Genomic DNA, 17,421 nt, shown 5'->3' with positions numbered 1-17,421 from the left:
TGGCGCAGACTCCACAAAAGCTGGTTCCTTGTCAGTTACAGGAATAACAGTCAGCAGCCCACTGGGGCTTAGGTGGCAGTGGGAATGAGCAGGCATCTCTTTGAATGTTCTTGGGGGGCCTCGTGGGGGGTCCTGACCTGGGAGCTTAGTGTGGACAGGAGCAGGAGAGCACCAGCATGAAAAGGTGGGAAGGATGTGGTCAGGAAGCGTTGCAGCCCCCCAGCTCCGTGAGAGGCTGCTCCTTTCCGCCCAGCCTATGTTCTTCCTTCATGAATAGGCCAGTGCTTGAGTGTAAAATGCTGATGGGAGGGCACGCAATACTGATGATGGCAGGGTAAGAGTTACCAGGGGTGGGCAATACTGATCAGGGTAAGAGTTAGGCCTTTTGCAATGTTTAACTATGTTTTGTTTTATTTTATCTATTTTATATTTTATCTTATTCTATTCTATTTCGTAATCCTCACCAGAGGACATGTTTGGGGCGGGGGGTGGGGGTGGGGGGGAGAGGAACATCAGTGTGAGAGAGAAACATCAACTGGCTGCCTTCTGTACATGCCCTGACCGGGACCAAGCCTGCAACCCAGGTATGTGCCCTGACTGGGAATTGAGCCCAAAGCCCTTTGGTGCACAGGACGATGCTCAACCGAGCCACACTGGCTGGAGGGTTTAACTATTTTAAATATAAATTCAATAAGTGGGAGGAGAGTTTTTTGGTTTATTTTTCCCCTTTTGGAAAGGCATGGATCTGGTAGAATTTGGTGTTTTGAAATGAATGCTATCTGACTTTGCTTTCCCCTTTGGCCGTGTACCTAGTGTGTGTCACTTCCTGGAGCTGTGTCAAAGCCCAGATGGTGGCTTTGGAGGGGGCCCTGGCCAGTACCCACACCTTGCACCCACATATGCAGCAGTCAACGCGCTATGCATCATTGGCACCGAGGAGGCCTATGACGTCATTAACAGGTACAGCCAAAGCCAGCAGTGATGGGAGGGCTCCCCGTGGGCAGACACTGCACTGACCATTGCCCTCTCCTGCCCCTCTCCCATTCCTTCCTCAGAGAGAAGCTTCTGCAGTACTTGTATTCTCTGAAGCAACCTGACGGCTCTTTTCTCATGCACGTCGGAGGTGAGGTGGATGTGAGGTGAGTGGGGCTTTCTCAGGCTGCTGCATCCGTAGGTCCCACAGCTCACCTGCCACGAGAGATGCCAAACCCAGGGACCAACATGGCGAAGCTGCTGCTTTGTCACAGACTGACACGCAGAATGACGTGCGGGTGACACGGTATCACAATCACAGAAGATACCGTTGTCCTCAGTCGGCTTCTTTTATGTAAATATCAAAATAGAAGCAAGACAGAAACAAAATCAACTGCTCTTATTTTAAAAGTTAAAAATACATCGATTTGGTATGATATACCATTATATATAATAACCATATAGTGTCATACAGTCTTTCATCTCTCTGGGATAGAAGGGAGGAAAATGCCCAGAAAGGACTTAGTAAATATTTTTGCATGGATTTGATGAAATCCTGACAATGTGTAACACCTGAGCGAGAACTGCTCCGGGAGGTGCAGAAACCCTTACGGGCCAGTGGAGTGAAGTGAAATAGACTTGCATTAACTGATTGGAACCAATTGGTGCAAAATGATTATTTAACTCAAGAGTTGTCTGATGTACGTAGCAAGCAGCTTACTCACCTGGCAGGTGATTGCTCATAAGCATATAGAGAATTCACTGAACACATCATTTCTCAGCGGCAGCGGGTCATTGAGATTTTATACCCAAGTCTTATGACTTAGTCTGAGAAATGCTTTTTTATGAGGTTTCTATTTCAAAGCCATCTTATTGCCTATTTGTAAATATGTTTGCTTCTGCACGAGTTGATTAATACTCTGGCTTTAACCACGGGCTTGACAGTAGCTGGGAAGGAAACAGCATGCCAGTGGTGGAGCATAAACTACATTCCGATAAAGCAGGCAGCCGGGCTGTGGAGGCCTTTAGTGAAGGGTTTTCTTCTCTCCGTCACCTGTCTGTTCCAACCAAAAGAGCAGCTTATGTACCTCCCTGGAAAGCTGTTTCTACTCATGTCACTTTCGACCCTGGGTGTGTGTTTTCCCTCATATGAAACAGTCTGACAGGGACGACCCAGTTAGGACAGACGCCACAGGTGAAGGGCTCAGCCGCCACTTCAGCCGCCAATCACAAGTATTTTGTCCCCAGGTTACCCATACTCTTGCCCGTCTTGGCTATAAATTGGGAGGGTTCCCAAGATGCCCTCCTTAGATTCCATAATTTGCTAGAATAGCTCACAGAACTCAGGGAAACACTTGACTATTGCTGGCACATTCGAAAGGAAACTATAAAGGCTACACATGAACAGCCAGATGAAGAGGTATATAGGGCGATGTCTGGAAGGTTCAGAGCAGGGAACTTCTGTCCCCATGAAGTTGGGGTGTGCCACCCCCTGGCAGGCACATGATGTGTTCGATCACCCAGAAGCTCCCCAAACCCCTTCACTTAGGGTTTTTATGGGGGTTCCATTAGGTAGGCATGGTTGGTGAAATCATTGGCTATTGGTGCTTAATCCAGTCTCCAGCCCCTTTCCTCTGAAAGTTCCAACCTTCTCATCGCCTAGTTCCTTCCTCCAGCAACCAGCCCCTTCCTCCGGGAGTCTCCTCAGGTACGGCTGAATGGGGCTTGTTATAAGTCACAGAAGACTGTCCTTCACACCTGTAACTCAGACTGTGCCAAGGGCTGAAGGACCTCTGTGCCAGGATCTGGGGAGAAGACCAAGTAGCTTTCCTGTACCACAAGACGCCCGTATCATTGTTAAAGAGACACTGAGGCACATTAAACAACTTTAAGAGTTTATTTGAGCAAAAATCTGTTTGAATTAGGCAGCACCCAATCTAGCAAACAGAACGGAGCTCCAAGGAGCTGCACAAGGTGACAGCTTTTATAGGCAGAAGGGGTCAGGGACACGGGAGGTCCGCCAGGCAGGAGGCAGGTTGGTTGTTGCAAGGTTACTTTCCTTTAGAGCTGGCAGGATTGGATCAGGCAGATGACCTAACTAGTACTGATCAGGCGGCTCCTGATTGATGGTTTAAGATGCCATTTTTGGGAGAGCTGAAACTAACTAAGTATTGGTTTAGCATAAGTGACTCCATCTGGGGCCTCTTAGCTTGTTTCTAACACTGTGTAGGCCAACAAAGCCAATATAACTATTGAAGAAAAGCAGTACAGCATTGTGTTGATACTTCTTAAGGAAAAGTTAAAAGATATTTTTTCCCTTCAAAGCTACTCCATTTTCATTCCTGTTTTGTAGACATTCCAATCAAATATGCAGTCTTGAAATTTAACTTTCTAGAACTCCCTGCGATTATTAGGCAAAAGCAAACAAACCCTGGCAAGATCGCTTTGGCATTTTATTCCCTACCTAGGAGACAGAGCATCGAGTGTGTTCCAGAAAGACGTTCCGTGTTGCTGAAGCGTAGGGGGCCTGTGGGGCAGTGGGAGAATGGGGGCTGGAAGGGCCGGCGGGGACAGGTGAGGGGCCCTGAAGTCTTCCGAAGCCCGGAGTTTATTTTAAGGGGAGTGAGAAGCCACTGACACATTGTAAGTAGGGAGTGATTACATTATTAGTTCTCCAGGTGTAATGAATAGGTTGTAGTATTTTAGCAAAAAGTCTTCTGGTTTCAGGGCTGGAGGGAGGAAGACCGGACAGGAGACTGTCTTGGGTTTGGGTGATAGCGGCGTGGATGGAGAGCAGTGGACACATTTGAGAGATGTGATGGCTGCATGGAGGGAGAGAGGAAGAAACGGCACCAGAAAGATGTATTCTGCTCCCTCCCCATCTCCATGTGAAAGCCAGGACTAGCGAGTGGCTCCTGGCATCCCTTCTCGGTTCTTCCGTTTGGGAGAGGCGGACTGTGATTCTGGCTGCCTCTCTGCCTCCGCAGTTACATTAGGATTCAAGAGCAAATGCTCCGGAACCCCTCCTAGAGGCTCGAGGCCTGAAGGAAATTAGATCAGACCTTCGAAGTTAGCCCTTTGTAGACGATAACGTTTGGCACACAGGACCCAGAAGCTTCTGGTGCCTGCTGGCGTAGCTCAGCCTCTGCATGCCTTTGGCCGGCGTGAGCGGGCTGATAAAAATGCTTGCAGGATAATAATGCTTGCAGCTTCTGCAGAGATCTCTTTGCAACACCTCAGTCAGTTTGACTTATTATTGTGATAAATATGGAGACTAGACCTTTCTCATTCTTCCCGTTTATCCTTTCTTAGGAGGCCTTGGGAAAAGGGGTTGTAAGCAGAATTAGAATTTTTGTCTTCAACATAAAATGGAGCGGAGATGCGGGCTATTTGAAAAGACAGTAGGAGGGAAGAACAGACAGTTTGTAGACATGTTCCATAATAGAAGGCGAAACTGGAGTAAATGTGTCCCAAGGAGAATTGGGGCTAGCAGAATTATTATTCAAATAAAGCAGGATAACATCAAAAAAATTAAAAGGCGTGCTCTTTCTTTTTGATTTAGAAGTGTGTGTGCACGTGTGTGTATATGCTGGTTGGTGCTTGAAATCAAAGGCGTTTAGTTTTTTCTCCCCCTCTCTCTCTCTCTCTGGAGGCCCAAGGAATGTATCTGAGTGGGCCCATCCATTCCTCTCTAATCTAAGCAGCCACCAAGGTCTGGTGGCCTGCATTGCAATGTGTTCGTTGCAGAAAAAAATACAGTTGAGCTTTAACGTGTCCATGCCACAAACAGACGGAAATCCTGGCTCTAAAACAATACTGACATCTGAATGAGTGAGCATATCAGGAATGCCTGAATGACACCAGGGAATTTTGGAGCAAAATTCACTTTTGACATGAGTTGAGATGGCTGTTATTTCCTCTGATGTCGAGTTGACCATGTGGAGGTCGGGAGAATAGAATGTCATGTTCTTTCACGGGAGCCATGCTGTGAGCAACTCTATCCAAACAGAATGTCAAACCTCTCAGCTGGAGACCCAGGAGGACTGACCCTGTGCCAAGGGTGAGGACAGGAGGTGATTACAGCTTACCAGGCAAAGAGAACAATCTGCCCAAGAAGTTCAGGGAGCCTTATTTAGGCTCTTCCACAAAGCTTAACGCTTCCCCCTCTATTTCTGTCCTTGCAGAAGTGCGTACTGTGCCGCCTCCGTGGCCTCCCTGACCAACATCATCACTCCAGACCTCTTTGCAGGCACTGCTGAATGGATAGCAAGGTGAGAGAAGCTGGGATTTGTCCTGGCCCCTTAGACAGCAGGTGGTCAAAGGACTTCTGAAAACTAAAGGCAATGAAAAAAGATTGGAAGGAAGAGTAAAATTACAAGAGATTCATTAGGGTTGTAGCATTGTGCATTTTAAAATTACCTTAAAAGTTTTCTTTTCCCCCCAAATTTCTTTGATGTTGTATTCCAGTTTAGATTGGCAAAGATCAAAAACTTGGTTAGACAGTAATGGTGGGAGTTCAAATGGGTTTATCCAGTTGGAAAGCAATTTGGTAATATCTCAAAGTAGCCCTTGCTGATGACCTAATGATTCTACTCCCGCAGAGACTCTCACTCAGATGCATGAAAGAGACAAACATAGGTCTTGTTTATAACAGCAAAAAGCTGGAAACAGGCTAAATGGTCGTAAGTACGAGATGGAGAAGTAATTTTTGTACAGGCACATTGGAATATAATATAGCCGTCAAAATGAATGAACGAGAGCTGCATGTATCAGTGTGGACAAATCTCAAAAACTGTTGAGTAAAAAAGGGGGGAGGATGTTAAAACATGCCAATCAGGATATTAAAATTTTAAAATATGCAAAACAATTCTATATTGTTTATGGGGAGAATCACATGCAATAATGTAAAAACATGCATGGGAGCCCTGGCCGGTGTGGCTTAGTTGGATGGGCGTCGTTCCATGCATTGAAAGGTTGCTAGTTTGATTCCCGGTCAGGGCACATGCCTGGGTTGAGGGCTTCTGAGTAGGGGGCTTGGAGGAGGCAGCTGATCAAAATTTCGCTCTCACATCGATGTTCCTCTATCCCTCCCCCTTCCTCTCTAAAAAAAATAATAAATTTAAACATCTTTTTAAAAAGTTATTAAAAAAACCCCACATGCATGGGAAAGTTAAACAGCAAATTCAGGATAGTGGTTACATTTGGGGAGAGAGTAAAGGAAATGAGGTCAGGGAGGTCTACACATCTCCACGGAAGACTTCAACTATATCTAATTGTTTATTTCTTTAAAATATTTTTTTAAAACTCTGAAATGTACATGGGTAAATTAAAGGTAGGTATTAGATACACGTATGTTCCATATATTATTTCCTATACTTTCCTGGATGCTTCAAATATTTCATCATTAAAAAATAGAAAACAAACCCTAGCCAGTTTGGCTCAGTGCCTGTGGACTGAAGGGTCCTGGTTGATTCTGGTCAAGGGCACATGCCTAGGTTGCAAGGGGCGTGCAGGAGGCAACTGATCAATGATTCTCTCTCATCATTGATGTTTCTATCTCTCCTTCTCCCTTCCTCTCTGAAATCAATAAAAATATATTTTTTAAAAAAAGAAAACACAAGGTATAGTAGATACATATGTATATTATAGAAAGATATCCAAACTGTATGTTTTTTTAATATTTCTATTTTTATCAAAGTAATACTTATTACTATGAAAATATAATTTATAGCTAAATCAGATGATGTACTATGATACTATTTATTTTTTTTGTAAAACTTTTATTTTCTTAGAATGAATCATTACTTCTTTTGAAAAATGTATGTACCATGAATTCATCCCCCCAAATTACTCTCAATGCAGTCAAGATAATGTATCCATTCCCGTGTGTGTGTGTGTGTGTGTGTGTGTGTACGCGTGTGCACGTGTGTGTTTTCGTTTTCCCACCTGGAGCCTTCTGCCCTCCTGCTTCTGTCTGGACAGATTGTTCTCAGCTTGCACACAGCGGGCATCCACCAGCTTCGTTTCAGCATGAAATGCACTTCACTCCTCTCCTTGTTGAAGCCCTGTCCTCCTTTCCCTTGGTTTACTAACTCATGTTAACGAAGCACATACTCCAATAAACTTTCCAAAAGAGCAATTGGTGACACATTTTGTAAAAGTTTTAAATTAAATTTATTGGGGTGACATTGGTTATGGTGATACATTTTTTAAAATAAATATTTTTATTGATTTCAGAGTGGAAGGGAGAGGGAGAGATAGAAACATCAATGATGGGAGGGGAATCATTGATTGGCTGCCTCCTGCACATCCCTCACTGGGGAATGAGCTCGCAACCCAGGCATGTGCTCTGACCGGGATTCAAACTGTGACTTCCTGATTCATAGGCCGATGCTCAACCACTGAGCCACACCAACCAGGCGGTGATACATGTTGTAAGATTTTACATATATCTATTCTAGTCTCACATTTGATTAGTAGTTTATTTGGTTAGAGATTTCTAAACTGAAAATTATAAATTGTATTCCTTCAGAATTTTTAAGTATTGCTCCATTATCTTCTGGCTCCCAGTGTCATTGGTAAAAAAGTTGATAATAATAAATAGCCAACATTTACTGAGGGCTTGGTATGTAATACTCAATAGTGGAGTAGTTTAGGGATTGAGAGTATAGGCTTTTGAGTTAGAGTGCCTGGGTTTGGTTATTTTTATACTTTCTGTTGCTCAGTTGGAATTTTTTATTCATTACAAGTATATTTTTCTTCACTTCACTGAAATAAATATATAATTATAATACCTACTTCAAAATCCTTCTCTGGTAATTTTAATATCAGGGTATCTTTGAGTAAGTATGTCATATTTTCCTGATTCTACATATGTCAAGTACTTCTATAACCTTTGAAATGACTGTGTAGTATTCTGTTGTACAGATACACCAGGATTTATATAATTAGTCCCTTACTGTTGAGCTCCTGTGCTGACGCTAATATTTTATGGTTATGAATGGGAATATAGTAAACATTCTTATAATCTGATCTTTGGAAACACTTATTTTATAGGATTAATTACTAGAAATGACCCTGTATTTCTGGGCCAAAGATTATGCATGTTTTAATGCCTAGAAAATATACTCTTAATATATAGTCTAACCTCAAATTAAAATAATTGTAATAATAATAAATGAGTAATTTGGATACATAAGAAACCATAAATTAATAAGTTATTGTGGCCCTAACTGGTTTGGCTCAGTGGCTAGAGCATCGGCCTGTGGACGAAAGGGGCTTGGGTTTGATTCTGGTCAAGGGCATGTACCTTGGCTGCAAGCTCCTCCCTAGCCCAGGCCCTGGTTTGGGCTCGTGCAGGAGGCAGCCAATCGATGTGTTTCTCTCAGATCAGTATTTCTCTCTATCTTTTCCTCTCTCTTTAAAAATCAATGGAAAAATATCCTTGGGTGAGGATTTTTAAAAATTAATAAAAACAATAAAAAGAAAAAAATAAGTTATTTTGGGTAGTTATAAAGGTATACATGTTTACTATAGAAACTCTTGAAAATACAGAAAAATAGGAAAAATGTTAGCAATAGAGCTGTACTAAGAGATAACCAGAATTGGTAATTATTTTTCAATTTTATAACTTTTTTCCAAAAAGTAATGCTTTGAGGTGCTGTGTTTGTTACATAAGTAGACTATTTCTGAGTTTCCTTTTTTTGGTGGTGGTGGGGGGAGGCATTTCCAGAAGCTAATTAGGTGACATCTTTCTATTCATGGTTGTGGTTTATGCCTTAATGTGAGTGAACACATTCTTTGCCTCCCAGGGCCCTACATTTGTGCCCATCCGTTCAGCCCGGCCTCTCATTGGTTGACACTGACCCCTTAATCTCCTTTCTCAATCTTCTCCCAGGTGTCAGAATTGGGAAGGTGGCATTGGTGGGGTGCCAGGGATGGAAGCCCACGGAGGCTACACTTTCTGTGGCCTGGCCACACTGGTCATCCTGAAGAAGGAACGTTCCTTAAACTTGAAGAACTTATTGGTAAGTGTCTGTTGATCCATCTCCCTCCCAGGCCCCCAGGCCCCAGTGATGTGACCACTCAGACAGGCTTGTGGGAAGGCCTGGCTCTGGGAGGGCGGATAGCTCCGGCCTTGAGCTCGTGAACCAGAAGTGCTGTAAAGCAAGTATGTCAAACTCACGGCCCAAGGGCCGCATGCCTCATTTATTTGGCCCTTTGAGTTTGACATGCTTGATGTAAAGCTTTAGATAGAGTTGCTAGAGCGCTCACGCTGCTCTGAGGAAGTGGAAGGAGTGGAGAGCTGCTCTCAGTTTCATCTCCCTTCTGCCTGCCCGCCCATCTGCCTGCTCTGAACTTTCTACATGGTGCGTTAGGCCAACTCCAGCGTTTTCTTGAGTCCCTCAGACATCTGGGATGAGCCAGAGTACCTTCCCCAGACTTCCAAGAAAAACGTAGCTTCAGTCTCTTAAAATTAGGGGCTATCATGAGTCTTAGAATATCCCACAAGAAGAATTTATGAGAAGCTTTCAGGCATCTCGAAGCCAAGCTTTCATTACCTACCACGCTATGTGCACACTCAGTCACCAAATTTAAATTGGCTGGGCAGAGCTGGGTAATGGCATTGAGCAGGCGGCCCACACATTTGTGTCTGGACTCCAAGCTCCTGACCAGTATTCAGAATGAACTCAGAAAACGGTCAGCTTCAAGGAGCCACTAGATTATAGTTAAATTATCATTGGAGACCTTGTGCACAAACACACACACCCACCGCCACCCAGGAGATGTCTTGGGGAAGCGTCTACTCTCTGATCATGACCTTACACAAACCGCTGCGATTCACAGTCATCTTTTCTCCCCAAGTTCGTCTGTCAGGCTCCTATCGTGGAAGTTGTCGTGAGACCCATCGAGAGCTTCCTGGAGACTCTCTGTCATACTCTGTAGGGAGATGACCGGCAGCGTTTTGTCTTCCTCTGTAGGGACCTCCTAAAGCATACTCTTCGAAGGCTGTTAAAGGCTTGAAGGTTCATACTGAAATGGCCAACTTTGTGCACTAGACTCTGAAATCCACTAAAATCGGATGACTAATGGTGCATGAAACATAGACCCTCCATCTCCCAGGCAGAAGTAAAGAATATAATTAGCAAATGCCTCAGTTACAGATATTCTAGATTTGGGCCCTGTCCTCTACCACTTCCTGGCCGTGTGACCTTGGGAAACTTGTCTAATCTGTTTCAGCTTCAGCTCTCCTCCCCCCTCTCTATAAGGGAGAGATAATAGTTCCTTGAGGGTTAAAGGAGTGAACATATATGAACAGGCTGGCACCTAGTAGGTGCTCAGTAAATGTTAGTGTCCTTACCAAACTACTCTCCTCCCCCCCCCCCCCGCCCCATTTGCTTTGGGAGAACTAGGCCCTCTATCTGAAGGGTTTTATATAGTCAATAGAATGAACCCATGGGCTTGGACACTGGAAAAAATTTTAGTCTGGCTTAAAAACGCTTAATCTGTGGGGTAAGTAAAATGAAGACTGGACTTCCCATGAGAGTGCCAGTTATCTCTTTTCTTCATTAAATGGCATCATCCCTAAAGCACTGGTTTATTTAAGACAACCGGGGATATACTAGTGCCTCCATCTGCAGTGTAATTTACTTATTTGTTTTTTTTGGTCTTTTTTTTAAGAACTTGGGATTGTGGCTTTCTGAGTGGATGTTGCCTTAAACAGGGATATCATCTAAACTCTACAACCATTAACATTAACTTAAAGGAGGACTGGAATCCCCTCCCCCCCCTCCGCACCCCCCTCCCCCGCCACACACACTTTTTAAAAAAATATATATTTCTATTGATTTTAGAGAGGAAGGGAGAGGGATAGAAACATCAATGATGAGAGAGAATCATTGATAAGTTGCCTCCTGCATGCCCCTTACTGGGGATCAAGCTGGAAACCCAGGCATGTGCCCTTGGCCAGAATCGAACCTTCAGTCCACAGGCTGATGCTCTATCCAGTGAGCCAAACCGGCTAGGGCCACACACACACTTTCTGCAAGCGTTCTGTGTGGCTGCTTTCGGGAACTCAGCCTAGTAAGAATCTAGGTGCAGGGAAATACCCTACTCTGCAGCGTTCAGTTACCATGGCAGCTGTGGAGCCCATGGCTGGTGGCTGCAACCGGCTTGCAGGGCGGGGAGGGAAATGGAAATGCCATTATCTGCTCAGCCAGTTGGTCCTGCTCGTTCCTAGGGCCCCAACCTGTGACTATCTTGATCTTAGTAGTAGCGTGTTTAGAAAGCTTGGAGATAAGCGAGGAATGGTAATATCATGTGACCACTGAGTGACATCAAGAGCCATTTTACAGGTCCAAAGTAAAAGATTTTCTTCTGTCAGCCAACCAGGTTCCCTGGAGAGAGGCTAGACTGGACACAGCCATCATCAGCCATCAGAGCCATAATCGGCTGTTGGGACTAATGGCTTCTGCTTCCATTCTTGCAAGGGACTTGCTTAGAGACCTGGGATGAATTTCCTCAGGAGCCAAGTAAAAGTCAGGAACAGTTTGAGATCATCCGATGGGATGTAGCACAAAATTCCATTTATCTGCTTTTAATAAACTTCCCTGAGCAGAGGACGTGATTAGAAATGAGTTCCTGGTGGTCTTGCCTTCAGCGTCCTAGCGAAGCCCCATTTAAGAGACATTTGCAGATCTCCTTTCAAGCCAGCGTGGCCTTTTCATCCCCTCAGCACCGGAACCCATTTGAACCTGGAAAAAGGCGGCTCATTGTGTTAGGCTCAAGCAGAGATCCATGCTGGTTGCCTCGAAAGGGTGGGCTGAAGTGCTCCACTTGAGGTCTGAGGTCTGAGGGAAAAGAGGTAAGAAGCCACAGCACCAGAGCTGTGAGCACCAGGAAGCCAAGAGACGGGCGCCCTCCCTCCCCGATCGGCCTCTGGAGCTGATCTTGCTGGACTCGGTGTCTCCGTTAGCTGACAGCCGCCTCTCCCTCTTTGTCTCTTTCTCAGCAATGGGTGACGAGCCGGCAGATGCGGTTTGAAGGTGGGTTTCAGGGCCGCTGCAACAAGCTGGTGGACAGCTGCTACTCCTTCTGGCAGGCGGGGCTGCTCCCCCTCCTGCACCGCGCGCTGCACGCCCAAGGTGAGCCGAGCTGCTGGCGAGGGCGAGGTGGTGGCCTGGGTGGCTCACCAAGCCACAGAGCCAGCGTGCATTTCCAAGGGGTTGAAATAGCTCTGTCTCTCCTGGATGCTGAGTTCCCACCCAGTCTGGGACCTCGTCTCAGGCATGCACCTGCAGACTTGGGTAGGAATTGGTTCCAGTGGTTAGGGTCATGGCTGCTTCACACTGGCTGTGCCTAGAGGAGGTGGGTGCCTGTCCTGGGTTCCAAGGTGACTGCCACCTCAGCTGGGTGTGAAGCCACAGTTTCCAGTGCAGTTCTCTGTACTCGTCACATCAGAACCGAAAACCCATGCTGCGCCCATGGCAACTGCATAAAGGGGCAGAGAGCCAGAACACACAGAGAAAAGACCCGCCGTGTCTGTCTGGCTGCATCCTTGCCACCTCAGAAACGTATTTTTAAATGTTGGAGAGCCCGGCCAGTGTGGCTCAGTGGTTGAGCGTTGACCTATGAACCAGGAGATCACGGTTCAATTCCCGGTCAGGGCACATGCCTGGGTGGCGGGCTCAATCCTCAGTGGGGGACGTGCAGGAGGCAGCTGATCCATGATTCTCTCTCATCATTGATGTTTCTATCTCTCCCTCTCCTTTCCTCTCTGAAATAAAATAATAATAATAATAATAATAATAAAAGTAAAAAAATAGAATGTTGAAGAATCTGAAACACAGGTTTGTCCCACCGGCACTGCTGGAGTGGAGGGACCCGTGTTCTTCTGTGGCGTCTCCACTGGGAGTGCAAAACCAAAGCAGTTAGACAGCAAGCAGGCCTCTGGGAGCCTCCCCTGATTACCTCCTGAAATCTCAGCCGCCTGCTGACTCCTGAACTATCTCCCGACTATTTTGTGTGAGAGCAGGAGGCCCCTGAGGAAGCAGCGGGAGAGGGAGGCGTGGCTCTCTGCCGGTGCCGTGGCTCTCTGCCGGGTGCCGTGGCTCTCTGCCGGTGCCGTGGCTCTCTGCCGGGTGCCGAGGCTCTCTGCCGGGTGCCGTGGCTCTCTGCCGGGTGCCGTGGCTCTCTGCCGGTGCGGTGGCTCTCTGCCGGGTGCCGTGGCTCTCTGCCGGGTGCCGTGGCTCTCTGCCGGTGCGGTGGCTCTCTGCCGGTGCCGTGGCTCTCTGCCGGGTGCGGTGGCTCTCTGCCGGGTGCGGTGGCTCTCTGCCGGTGCGGTGGCTCTCTGCCGGTGCCGTGGCTCTCTGCCGGGTGCCGTGGCTCTCTGCCGGGTGCCGTGGCTCTCTGCCGGTGCCGTGGCTCTCTGCCGGGTGCGGTGGCTCTCTGCCGGGTGCGGTGGCTCTCTGCCGGGTGCCGTGGCTCTCTGCCGGGTGCCGAGGCTCTCTGCCAGGTGCCGTGGCTCTCTGCCGGTGCCGTGGCTCTCTGCCGGTGCCGTGGCTCTCTGCCGGGTGCCGTGGCTCTCTGCCGGTGCCGTGGCTCTCTGCCGGGTGCCGTGGCTCTCTGCCGGTGCCGTGGCTCTCTGCCGGTGCCGAGGCTCTCTGCCGGTGCCGAGGCTCTCTGCCGGTGCCGTGGCTCTCTGCCGGTGCCGTGGCTCTCTGCCGGTGCCGTGGCTCTCTGCCGGTGCCGTGGCTCTCTGCCGGTGCGGTCTCTTCTTGGGGTGAGGCCCCTTGGCCCAGGGGAAGCTTTTCTTGGGACTTGGTGGCAGGTCAATCAGTTGCTCAGCTGGAGGAGATGAGAGTCTTTCCTACTGCCCGCCCCCACCCCTAACGCACGCGTACACACGTTTCTCCTTGTTTGGCTGTTCTTTCGGAGCCCCTTTCTTTAGTTTCTTAATTTCACTTGAGTTGCGGCACTTTTGAGACTGAATTGAAGTAAGCGGGGCCTCTGTCCTGTCCTCCCATTCGCTCTGTCTCGGTCTGTCCTGAGATGCTTGGCCTGGGGCCCCTGGGCTTCCGGTCTCAGGGCCGTAGACCTACCAATCCCCTGACTCTGGCCTGACCACTACAGTATGTGTGTGTGGGGGGGGGGGGCGGGGGGGGCAGGGGGAGGGTTGGGAATTCGCCTAGAGTCCAGAAATAACACGGGGTTTTAGTGAACTTTTTATTGGAACTGGTGAGACCGAGCCCCTGGTAAAACCGTCAGCCTTGCACAAACCTGTCCCTGGCAGGGGCGAGACGCAGTCGCCCTGCAGTTGCCAGGAAAATGCGGAGAGAGCTGTAACAGGAGCACCACGTGCCAAAGTCTTCAAGGGGGGCCCCGGCTGACATTTTGTTTATTGTAGCACCAGCTCTGGAGGACGAGTCACATCCAAAGCTTTGCCCGCGGGAATTTTGCCTGGGAATCTTGGTGCTCCCAGCTTCCTTCATGCCTGGGAGAAGGCCCGTGTAACAGTGGGCTTGGGCCAGGCAGGGTCTGGGAAGAGGGAAGTGTTTTGAACGGTGGGCCAAATGCTGACGTTGGGAGTCAAAAGGAGTTGCAGTGGGGAAACTTATTTAGAATAGACTGTGATCAGAACTAGGCTTAGAGCAATCTGCATGTAACTCCAGTTTCCGCGGAGAGCTGACTGCAGACAATTCATGGGAGGGATCTGGGTTGTGAAATGGCAGGTGATGTTTGTTTTCTTTCTTTCTTTATTTTTATTTTCCAATTTTTCTACAATGACTTTGTATTTCTTATATAAAGAAACCCAACAGAAGTTATTTTACAAAAGAAGGGAAATTACATAAACAAAACAAGTAGCAAGGTGGGGAACATATTTGTGACAAACAATGAAGGGCTCATTTCTTTAATTTGAGAAAGTCATCTGAGTCAACAGGGAACAGCGAAACAACCCAGGTGAGAAACAGGCACAGGCTCTGAACAGGCAGGTTCAGAACGGACAGAGGACAGAGAAAGAACTCATGGACTCAGGCAACAGTGTGGGCGGAGGGGTGGGTGGAGGCAGGAGGGGGAAAGGGGGGTGGTAAATGGTGATGGAAAAAAAGTTAAAAAAAGAAAAAGAAGAACTGATATTATTATTACTTCTACAACTGCTGCTGCTGCTGGCAGCTGAGCCTCACCAAGCACTCACCATCAGCCAGGGACTGAGCTGAGTCTTTCACCTAGATTTCCTCATTTGGCCCTCAAAACAACCTTTTGCAGTAGGAACTATTGTTATTCCCATTTTACAGATGAGGAAACAATACATCGAGGGTAAGCGATTTGCTTTATAAATCCCCGATTGACACCTACGAAGGTGTCAGAGCTCTGCTCGGTAACCACCACGGATGGCCATCAATCACACGAAAAGGCAAAGGCGATAGAAAACTGCAAACAGAAACAGTAGGGCACTATTCGTTTTTGCTATCGGATTGACAGATTAGAAACCTTGATACTCTCTGTAGGGGAAAGTGTGGAAAATGCACGGTTGTACTATTAGTTGGGGTGGAAATGCATGCATCGTTTTTTGGAGGGTGGTTTGGAGGCATCTGTTTAAATTATTTGAACCCTGCAAGTGCACTGTCAGGAATTTACCTGCAGTGATATGAGCAAAGGATGTGTACTGAAGTGGAGTTTTAATAGAAAACAACCCACTGCCCAACAAAAGGTCAGCCGTTAAATAAATTATGATCCCTCCATGCAGTGCTGCATACAATGGTGTGGAAAGCTCTCCAGGACACAGCCCAAAGTGCGAAAGGCCAGGCCTGGAGCAGTCCGTGTGCACACAGGCCGGCATCCACACAGCCTTTCCTAGACTTGGGCACAAAGCCCCTTTAACAGTGGGGGCCTCTGGGAGAGGGGAGGAAACGGGGGTGGGCGGGGGGGGGGGGGTAAAGTGGGGGGGGAGCACTTCCTTCTTAAATTTGCTCTCTGTACTATACTCTGCCCTCCCCCTCCCCCTCCATTTGTTTTTTATTGTGTGCATTGCTACTTTTAGTAGATGGATGAATACACATTTAAAAGGCGGTGATCCTATTGCTAACTAAAAAGATAAACAGGGATCGACATAGGTCAGCACATGAACCCAAGCTGGACCCTGACTCTGCGAGTGGCTGTCAGTGGCTCCTGGGGGTGGATGCCTAATGCGTGTAGAAGACAGTGTTTGAGTAGAAGCATGAGTTATTAGTGTCTTAAAAATATCAGATGCTGACTAAATTAGTGAATTATTTGGAATTGGTAGAGGAATAAGAAAGCAGCAGGCCTGTGAGTTTCTGTCCGGATTGGTTCCTCTGTGAGTTTCTGTCCGGATTGGTTCCTCGTTGCTTGTTTGTTCTTGGGGACATGCCCCGGGCCTGTGTTTGGCCACCTGTGAAATTGAGCTGCATGTGGCCGCACCTGTCACTTACTGTTTGGAGGAACTTTTCATTTCTTAGATAAAAGGAACCTTTGGAATGCAAAATGGCATGATAAGGAGGATCTGTAATTTCAGGGAGAGGCATGGAGGATTTAAAAGCTGACTCCAGTGCACAGTGTCACCCTGTAATCATATCTCCCTTCATCTCACGATGATTCCATGTGCTGTGTGCAAATTCAAGTTCTCTGGAAGCTGCTTGTCAAGGTTATGAACTTGGAGCTCTCAGACTTCAGTCGTGTGGGAGGTAACCGAAGCACTCTGTAATCTGTCCAACAGTAAACATAGCATTTTCTTTTCAGATTCTAATTTTTGTGATAAGGTTATCATTTACCTTATAATAACAGCCTTTTATTTCTTATAGGATATGAAATAAAGGTATATTTTATACAGATGCTTAACGCTATTATCCTAAAGTTTAATAAATATGCATTTTAAAATAGTAGCTTTCTTGAGACATAATTCACATGCCATACAATTCACCCATTTAAAGCACACAATTTAATGGTTTTTAGTGCATATATAGAGTTGTGCAGCCATCACCATAATCAGTGTTAGAGTTTTTATCACCCCTCCCCCCCAGAATCCCTGTACAAAGGCAAAATCAACAGTGTGATTACAGCATATGTGTAATATATATATATATATTTTTCTTTCTTTCTTCCTTTCTTTCTTTCTTTCTTTCTTTCTTTCTTTCTTTCTTTCTTTCTTTCTTTCTTTCTTTCAAACCCATGTAACCAAACAAAAGGGGAAATATGTGTAGCATATGATACAGGCAAAGGATAAATATAATGGAAAGCTAGATTGGTAAAATAGATTCTTGGACCTCAGAAGACAAAGGACCAACGGACACTCTCAAAAAGAAATACAACTAGTAAATAAAAGTCATGGGACAATTTCACTCTAATTAGTAATCAAAGGCATGTAAATCAAAACACATGATCAGGTACTGTTTCTTTTTAACATTTTAAATACTGAGAATTTTTTAAGTAATC

At 46.5% G+C, this 17,421-nt stretch overlaps 1 protein-coding gene across 1 annotated transcript in view; it reads left to right on the top strand.

The window, feature by feature from the left end:
• The window catches only part of FNTB (farnesyltransferase, CAAX box, beta), a 62,917-nt gene that overhangs the window by 33,951 nt on the left and 11,545 nt on the right, over positions 1-17,421 (top strand). The window contains exons 5-9 of the mRNA XM_059693512.1: positions 814-960; positions 1,056-1,139; positions 5,157-5,243; positions 8,870-8,999; positions 11,984-12,116. Coding sequence (XP_059549495.1) covers positions 814-960; positions 1,056-1,139; positions 5,157-5,243; positions 8,870-8,999; positions 11,984-12,116 — 581 coding nt within the window. The remainder of the gene's footprint in view (positions 1-813; positions 961-1,055; positions 1,140-5,156; positions 5,244-8,869; positions 9,000-11,983; positions 12,117-17,421) is intronic.

The sequence above is a fragment of the Myotis daubentonii genome, chromosome 1 (genome assembly GCF_963259705.1).
Source record: "Myotis daubentonii chromosome 1, mMyoDau2.1, whole genome shotgun sequence".
In the NCBI taxonomy this organism is placed as follows: domain Eukaryota; kingdom Metazoa; phylum Chordata; class Mammalia; order Chiroptera; family Vespertilionidae; genus Myotis; species Myotis daubentonii.
This window is presented reverse-complemented; position numbering and strand designations above follow the sequence as displayed.